The sequence below is a fragment of the Meles meles genome, chromosome 8 (assembly GCF_922984935.1).
Source record: "Meles meles chromosome 8, mMelMel3.1 paternal haplotype, whole genome shotgun sequence".
Classification (NCBI taxonomy): Eukaryota; Metazoa; Chordata; class Mammalia; order Carnivora; family Mustelidae; genus Meles; species Meles meles.
The window spans coordinates 43,091,814-43,101,119 of NC_060073.1; the positions used below are offsets into that span (position 1 = coordinate 43,091,814).

Below are 9,306 nucleotides of genomic sequence, written 5' to 3' on the forward strand. Positions count from 1 at the left end.
CAGTGTCAGTGACTGTTAGTATCATTATTTTTCATTTGTCTCACTGCTGTGATTTTGTTCAAAGGCCCCCAAAGAAGTCTGGGAGTTAGGCTTATAATTACCTTGACTTCCACCAAGGTGGGACAGGGGATTGGAAAAACCTAAAATCCACTGAAGGTATTAAGGTTTCGCTTGGAAGGAAAGACAAAATATTCTGAGGCTGTGGGGCCATTGTTTGGAAAACACAAGAGAGGGTCTGTTTTCCTTGGGAAAGGGACACTAAATCATGAGTCATTCTTTAGGTTCTGTGTGGGTGACTTGAGGTTCCTGAGAAAACTTTTGTGTCACTCACTACTGTCATGAGTGGACTGAAACACAAAAAGCCTGACCCAGTTTTATTCCCCACATCCCATGACCCATTCTGCCTAAGACATTCTAGGAACACATTGTCCATCCCCTTGAACAATGCGACCAAGAGACAGAGTGGCCATTGAAATTGGCCCTGACGCAGTTAGTAAAACACCGTTGGGCAGCTGGCCATGCCTTGGGGCACCTCAGTGACCAAACTGATCACAAGGCCCAGCTCCCACCATAATCATGCCAGCTGCAAGGGAAGAGGGCTTTCCTTCTACCCTCAAAACAATAAGTAGCCATTCAGAAGCCCAACCAATGGGATTGTTCCATTCTTGGTCATAATGGCAAAGCCATCACATTATCCAGTGGCTGCAGGGCTGGCTCAGGCAAGGTCTTACAAAGAAGACTTCCCATAAGTTTGGTTTGCAGTAGAGCCCTCGGCTTGGCTGGTGATAGAGGGATGGCAAGCCTGGAACCAAAATGTAGAGGTTTCATTTCACAACTCTGGATATGACTCATTTAGAGGACTTCGTTTTTAATTTACCTTGCTCCCCATTCACCTAACCAAAGCCCTGCCATGTTCTCTGCTTCCATGGGGTTAGTCATCTGTTCTGCCATGTAATCAACTGTGCACTTGGGAGGCACCTGGGAGACAGGTGGGGTGGAAAGAACATGAGCCTGTGATGAGGCAGATTTGGTTTGTAAACTTGGCTCTGACCTTACGTAATAAAAATAGGCAATACCAAGTATTCCTTGCTTATTATATGCCAGACACTCTTCTCGATAACCTACCTGTTTACCCATTTCTATTTTATAGGTGAAGACGCTGGCGTTTAGAGATGTGAAGTAACTTGCCCGAAGCCTGGGTCAAACCTTGGTCTGTCTGTCAGTGAAGCCAGATCTACCATGTAAAATGGCCTCTTGAGTGCGAACTCCCTTTGCTCTCAGCTTCCTCAGATAAAATGCATAGATGGGACGCCTGGGTGGCTCTGTGGGTTAAACCTCTGCCTTCGGCTCAGGTCATAATCTCAGAGTTCTGGGATCAAGCCCTGCATCAGGCTCTCTGCTCAGCAGGAGCCTGCTTCCCCCTCTCTCTCTGCCTGCCTCTCTGCCTACTTGTGATCTCTGTCTGTCAAATAAATAACTAAAATCCTTAAAGAAAATGAAATGCATAGACAACGTTACATTTTACCCATTGTTTGCGTCTCAGATTATATACACACAAACATATACACAAATATATAGAACAAATACGTACGCAAAGCACTACATATACACACAAAACAAACACATGCACCAGACAAAGATACCTATAAAGCAGCGGAGACTACCTGACACATAGCAGATGCTCCAGAAACGCTCCCTTCCCTGCTGTGCCGGCAGATTCTAGGAAGGAAGCATCTCTGACCTCAAGCCCAGATCTCACTGGGTGGTTCGGCTTTCTCAGCCTAGCTTCCGGAGCGTCTCCAAGTCTTCATTAAAACACCTCTTTCAGGGCCGCATCTCTTATGCCATAGAAGTGAGTCACACGGGACGCTAAGATTGGGTGCTTCAGTCTTGGTCACGGAGGAAGAGAGTGCGAGAAGAGGGAAGCGAATCTAGCTATTCCGAAGGCTGGAAATTGGGCTGTAATTTCTCCAGCCTGGCCTTTGATGTGTGTGCGCTAACATGTGCTCGTTACTTTAAGCTGTTCCATGTGGATCTATTTGTATATGCGTGTGTGTGTATATGTGTATTTACACATATCCAGAAGGAGATGTACTTCTATATGTGTATATATACACACATAATGATATCCTAAATAAGCCACCCATCCCACCTTTAAAGTGTCTTACGAAAACTAACCTGTGGAATAAGCAATAATAGGCGAAATATAAACATTCTTGCATGTTGGCGGATAACCATGCTATACATTCCCCTCTAAGAACGGAGAGAGAGAAGAAAGGGAATAACACAATAGCAGAAAAATGCACTAATCAAATCCATAATCAACTTTGATGATGGAGCAAGGATTCTAATCAAAACACAATGGGGCAAAGTTGCAACAGGTTGTAAGCTTGGAGCTGCTCTCTCTTCCCAGGGGTCTTGCCTGCTCTTTCTTTTTAAACATCTGAAACACCCACAGAGGATTTCAATCACTTCTAATTACTTTTTTAAAGAAATGAGTTGCAAGTTGAACACCAGGCTCCTAAAAACAGGAAATATCAAAGTATTATATATATAATTTTTTTTTCCCTGCAGCTGCTTCTTAAAAATAAGCTAACCTCTCCTCAAATAGCTCACGCGCATTCCTTATCTGAAGGTCGGCCGGCCAGGGTTTCTGAACGAACGCAGAGCATGCCTCTAAAACAATTCTTTGCATATGGTCATAATTTATACACCACGTTAATGGAGCAGATGCTATAAATGTTCACTCTTGGGGGAAGGCCCAGGTATTCCAGCACAAGGAAGGGAATTCTGGAGGGGTGTGGGGCTGCAGAGCACAGGCCTCCCAGCGGGGGGACAGCCCAGCTGCAGGCTTGTGGGAGAGGTTCAAGGTGAGGGGCTCGGGGAGTTGACAACGGGGCTGCACCTAAGAACTGTTTGCTGGCTACCTTACGTCTTTTCACAGTTGATGGACATGGAGAGATGGCTTGGGGGGAAAGGGCTGTCACTGGCTGAGCAGAGTTGCTGCATAATAAAAGAAGCCGTGAGAACCACCTCCCTTCCCCTGTTACTATCATGTTGAATATTCTGAACCCCAAGCTAATAACAATAATCACTGTCATTTTCCCAAGGGTCTGTTATGAACCAGGTCTTTATGGACACCACCTCCCACCTTCTCCTAGGGAGCCTGCGAACGCAGAATTCTTATCCACCAGCCTGCAAGCAAAGCCAATCCTTCAACTGAAAGATGCTTTTGTTCTTCTCAGCACCTTTGAAAAGGAAGATACTAGATACAGAGACAATTATCTGTTGCATGAAAGTGCAGCTTCCCTGTGGTGACATCATGTTTTGCTCTCTACCAAAGCATGGCCCTGCCCTCATCCTTCCCTCTCATGTTCATCTCACCTCCTCTTCTCCCCACCCAGTCAGTCCTGCCCATCTCTGAAGCCCAGCCTCCTCCAGGAGGCCCTCTGGATTTCTCCAGCCATTATGCTTCCTGCAGGACCCAAGCCTATCTTTCAGCCCTCTCTGTACTGTGTCCTATTGCCCTTGGTACCCCAGATATACCTCCCAACTAGACTATAAAATCCCCAAGGCCCAGGCCATGTCTTATTTAGCCTGTGCACCCGCCAGGGTAAATGATGGCGGAACGCCACTGTGAAGGCTAGGAAGACCACCAGCCCTGAAGCTAATTCATCCGGACTGTTCCATCACACCAAAGCAGGATGACCTAGGACAAGTTACTCTACCTTGCTGAGCCTCACTCACTCACTCTTCTAGCTCAATGGGTAGAGCTGGGGTCTTACCGGGGCCTGCAAGTAAGCTGGAAGTCTCTGTGGTTCTCTCTCTACAGCAGAGTGGTTAAGGGCATGGACTCCAGAAGCAGACTGTCCAAGTTCTAACTCTACTTCTGCTACTCACAAGCTTACTCACTTGGTTTTGCCAAGTTTGCCAAGTTTGCCAAGGTTCCTCATGAGCAAAATGAGAATACGCCTACAGTAACATAACATAGTAACACCTGTGTCATTGGATTGTCAGAAGAATCAAACGAGGCTTTTTACATACTCGTCTTTAGAACAATTCCTGGCATGTAAGAAATGACTATATTATTTGATTTGTCATTGTTATATTATTAATTTATCATTATTATATTATTTGTCTTTATTATATTATTATTATAGAAAATCATTGTTATAGAATATGTCTTGTCTGTTTTTAAGTGGTACTGTGAGGATGAAATAATATTATATGTAAAGAGCCAGGCACTAAACAAGTAGCAGTGCTCTTCCCTCCTCTTCAGGGCATGCCTGGCACTGACAGATGCTCTGTTAATTCCGATTAATACCCTTCAAGGGCTAGAGAGATAAGCTATGCCTTTTCTCACTTAGAGCTTATTAGATCCAGGTTCAACATGCCTTATCTCTTGCTTTAGCAATATAAATAGTTAATTATATTAAGTATTCCTTATTTGCCAGACACTGGGCTAAGCACTTCACATGTTATTCTTCTTAATCTTTATAATTTGTATGGTGGTTTATGCCCATTTTTACAGATGGAAACACTGAGGCCCAGAGAGTTTCATTAAATAGATCACCCAGCTGGTACGCGGCAAAGACAGGATATCACAGATACCTGCCTGACTTTAAAACCTCTGCTAGTGACCACTGCACAACCCAGTCTTCTGCCAAAAGCTCCCTGAATAAAAGGGGGAGTCAGAGGCCCCAAGATATCATCTGCCCTATAACTCATCATCTTCCAGTGATCAATACCAGGTTTTGAATTACGGACTAGAGAAGTCAAACCAGACAAAGTCCTCAAGCCTATAATAGGCTCTCCTGAATGTCAAACGGGCACCATGTTAGACAGAGTGAAAGGAAGCCCTTTCCAAAGAAGGGAAAACTGCCTTTGCCAAGGTCACTTCAATATCAAGGTGGGGCAATGAGAACAAGGATCCGCCACCTGCCACAGAGAAGAGCCCTCAGGAAGCCCAAACGTGGATAAGGAAAGAGGAGGCTGATAAAAGTAGGATAGGCCATCGGGAAGTAGCCAATGTCCTTAGCAGCCCGTCCAAACCATCCTCATGACCAGCACACAAGGTCCCACTGAGGTCAAGGCAGGTGCAATGGCGGCATTCTGGGGATGGTGGGCCAAGAGTAAGGGAGGGAAGCTAAGTCGTGAGGGACCAGGACCCTGCCAGCCCTTCCAGGAACAGCTGGAAAACATTTTTTCAGAAAAGAAGGTGATGTACCCACCTTTCCAGAACCTGCCCAGTGCAAGTCCTCCAACAATGTTTATTAAATATAGGGTCGAATGGGCAAAGGCGGAAGAGCTGCCTGGGCAGAAACCATCCCATGTCCACTTTCCCTCTCATTCCTCAGGTCCTCCTCATCAGGCTGGAAGGGTGTGTGTCATATCCCAGAGTCACTGCTCTGACCTCCCACATACCACCCACCATACCTCATAAGCCCCACCTCCAAGGATGGATAGGAAAAACCTCACAAGAATGTACCCCTGAGCTCATTCTCATTTCAGAGCCCACTGGACCAATCCTGTGGCTAACAACAGAAAAAGAGAACAGAGCGCTAAACCCTAGCAGAGACAGGCCCCGGGAGCATAGGGGGAAATCTTGCCTTCCTCCCACACGCCATCACTCAAACCTGTCAGCTTCCAAAAATGTTTAGCAAGTGCGGCAGCGAGGGGTATGCTTATCAGCCTGGTGTGGGAGCTTAATCTGCTTCGAGGGCCTTCTCCAGCCCAGAGTTCCAAAAGTCTGCTTACGATTAGCTCCCAGCTCCGGTTCCTCCATCGGACAGGCTAGCAATGTGTTGAGTTCTAGCCTCTGATCAGAGAAAGCTCCAGGAGAAGGTGGAGACAGTGTCAGCACAGAAGAAAGTGCCAAAAAGGTCAGCTGGTCTGTTGCCACTTCCCTGACACCAGCCCCGAACCACCTCCCCCTCTGGCTTCCCGCCTCTCCTGACTGGGACAGTCACATCCGTCAGGTCAGCCTGTCCCCAAAAGTCCCTGCTGACTGACGGCCAAGAAAATAGAGCATGCCCCTGCTCCCTCCTACCAGACGGGGGTGGGGGGTGGAAGGAGCAGGGAGGGCAGGAGGCCAAGAGAACCTGATTGGCCCTTGTGGATTTCCTTAAAAGAGACTGCCGGCCAGGGCCTGTCACCCAGCCGGACTGGGTGATGCAGGCTCTGTCGGGAAAGGTAAAAGTCACCAATTCTCTTCAAGCCTGAGCCATCCCCCATCCCCACACCGGGTCAGGCAGGCTACCAGCACCGGGATCTACTATTCTGAAAGGAGGGGCTTACCTTCGGGGGAGCCTTTTGGAGTCAGCCACGCCCCGCCCCTCCCCCACCCCCACCCCCATCCCCACCGCAACCGCTGGCCAGGACGCTGGGAGTCTCTGGCTGCCCGCCTCAGCTGGTGCACCGGGCAATCCCATGGCAGTCCCAGCACTGTGCCCGGAATCCTTTTGCCCCAAGGGACGGGCAGGTCATCACCCAGCCGAAAGGAGCAGGTTGATGGCAACCCTCAGACCCCTTTGCCTAGGTCTTGCTGCCAGGCCTGAGGGCGTCGAGCCCAAGGAGGCCTCAGACCATTCCTTGGCAGACAGAATCTCTGCAGAACCGCCAGCCCGCCAGCCGTTGTAGCAGACACTGCCTTCTTGAGGCCAAGCTCTCAACATCCATTTCCAGAGCTGACATTTCCAGAGCTGCACGTTTTGGGTTTTTTGGTTTGTTTTTTTTTGGGGGGGGGTGTTTGTTTGGTTGGTTTGTGTGTGTGTGAACACGCTACCCGTGCCCCCAGAAGGGAGCTGCGGGCGTGCCCACACCCGGGTCTCTCAGAGCTCCTTAAGGCAAACCTCCGGCACCCGGCCACACCCACCGGCCGGCCCACTCCCCCGCCCCCCCGCGCATCCCCAGATCTGCCAGCCTAAGTGGAATGGCTCCCTTCTCCGCCCACCGGGCAGCCCTTTCCCCTGTCCAGCCGAGCCACCTTACCCCGAAGAAGTATTCACTACCCCCCATCCCCCCGCCCCGAACAGTGCCCCGGCACGCAGCACCTCTCACCTGGGTATCGAACCCGTTTTCCACCGAGCCGCTCTTCCGCAGCGGGAGTCCCTCCCCCGCCGGCTCCTGCAGCCCCTGGGATTTCAGGGGAATCTGGCTGGGGTAGGCAGTCTTGCTCACCTCCACCTTGCTTCCCAACTTGAGGTAGCAAGGCTGGGGGCCGGTCCGGGCTGGGGGCACGTGCAGGATGGGCGCGGCGCTGTGCACGGGTTTGGGCAGTCCCGACTTCATTTTGGAGGCGACCAGGATGGCCGGCATCTTCTCCCGGGGCTTCGGCTTTCCCAGCACGTCCCTGGCAGCGGCGGCGGAGGCAACCGCTAAAGGCAGCGCGGGTAGCAGAGCAGGCGCCGGGCCTCGGCCCGCGAGGCGCCCACCACCAGCGGAGGGGGAAAAAAAAAAATCCCCGGGTCGGGGAGCTAGCAGCAAACCCGCAAGCGCGCCTGCGGGATGGAGCAGAGGACTGGTCGCGGCGCTCAGCGGGTCCCACCTGGACGGATGCTGCAGCCGGGTTTCACGCCCCTCCTGGGCGGCCTGTTCAAGGGATCTGGGCGTTCAGGGGCTGTTCCCTCTTGCGATTCTCCTCCTGGGAAGCTGAGGCTTGGACGCCCATATTAACTTGTCACTGCATCTCTGAAGTGAGGAGGCCCCTTTGGATGAGGAACGGCGGGGACAGGCGCCTCCCGCTCCAGGAGGCTGCGGGTGTCAGCGGCCGAGGGTAGGAGCGAGCAGCGGTGGGAGGGAAGGAGCGAGCCGAGGAGGAAGGAGAGGGAGGACGCACGGAGCCCAAGATGCCTCCACCAAGAGGCAACTGCTGCCCCGATCTCGAGCACCGCAGTGTCACAGAGGCGCGGCGACGGCCCCCAAAAGGTCTCTCTAGGCGTGACAGTCACTGCTGGTTAGAAGTCCCCCGGACAGATAGCACCTTAGCTCCAGCAGATCTGCACATGCTCCGTGAGCTAAAGCGCAGCAAGGCTGTGGCCGTGGGGCGCGGGCACCCGGACGCGCTGCTGGCGGGCTGGGCAGGGCTGCGCTCGCGAGCGGCGGCCCCGCTTCCCGGGAAGGCTGCGCTGGCGGCGGGGCTCCGAGCAGGGGAGGACAGGCTGCGGCCGGCGCGGCTGCGGCGCGCGCTGACAGCCCGGGCCGCCCCGGCGCGCCCATTGGCTGGTGGAGAGCCAATCAGTGCCTGCAGTTCTCTCTGCAAAGAGGGCGTGGCCTCAACTCCTGGGCCGAGGTCGAAACTCTGGGGCCGCGCTCCGCCTCCAAGTACAAAGCCGGCTGGTGGCCGCTCTGCGGCACTGTTCCTGCTGCGCGCTTCCCAGCGGGCCGAGACTCCCGCGTCCCTGAAACCTTCTTTTGAAAAATGCCCTTTCGAATGCGAAGGCCCGCCTCGGGGCCCCGCGGGCAAGACTCGGGGGGAAGTTTGTTTCCTTTTTTCAAATTGTTCTGGTCACCTTAACGGTTTGAATCTTCCGGAATCGCGCCCGCCGCGCGGCGGCCCCCTGCCTGGACTGGGCAGGGCTGTTCCTCGTCTCCCGCGCTAAGGACTCGCCAGCCATTTCTTCTCTTTTCTGCCTGCACTTCCAGGCGGGCCAGGGGCCTCCCAAGAGCTTCCTCTCCAGCTTTCAAAGGCTGCTCTTTTCATTTAACTATTTGAAGTATTTATAGGCAAATACAGGACCCAGGGAAGCCTCCCGCCCCGAGTCTGCTCCCGCTCGCAACCTACCACAGACTGTCATTAGGGTGGCCGGAGGAAGGCAGGAGAGGCTCCATGACCCCGGCTGTCTCAGGCTAACCCTTGCTTCGTTTCTTGTAGGAGCCCCTCCCTGTCCGCGCCTTGGACGCACTGGCCCCACAGGTTCCTCGACTTGAACGCGTCTGAGGATTTCTGTCTTCTCAGTTGCTCTTTGGGTTCCTCCCTGACACAGAGTATATGAGAATTGGAAAGCAGGATCCAGACAGGCCCAAACCCTCGCGGTTCATGGACGAGCATCCCCCAACCCGGAGCATTGCCTGGATTTAAACTGGGCGAGTTCAGTCATCAGACATACACCCTTACAAAGCTTTGGGTTTCACTTGGAGTAAAGGAGGAGGCTTGACTACATTTATATCATGCGAGGTTATTTGGATTAAATGAGATAGCACATGACAGTTAAGCATAAGTACCTGTCAGTATAAGGGGTCAATAGAAGTTACGCATTATTATCCCTTTTCCTAAATTACTGCTTTCCACCATCCCAGTCATCTCTG

The 9,306-nt window shown here is 52.0% G+C and overlaps 1 protein-coding gene across 6 annotated transcripts in view; it reads right to left on the bottom strand.

Moving 5' to 3' along the window:
• Positions 1 to 8,139, bottom strand: part of NAV2 (neuron navigator 2) — a 399,056-nt gene extending 390,917 nt beyond the window's left edge. For all 6 annotated transcript variants that reach the window (XM_046014626.1, XM_046014624.1, XM_046014625.1 and 3 more), the window contains exon 1: positions 7,060 to 8,139. In XM_046014626.1, coding sequence (XP_045870582.1) covers positions 7,060 to 7,317 — 258 coding nt within the window. In that variant the 5' untranslated portion in view covers positions 7,318 to 8,139. The remainder of the gene's footprint in view (positions 1 to 7,059) is intronic.
• Between the last annotated feature and the right edge of the window lie 1,167 nt (positions 8,140 to 9,306).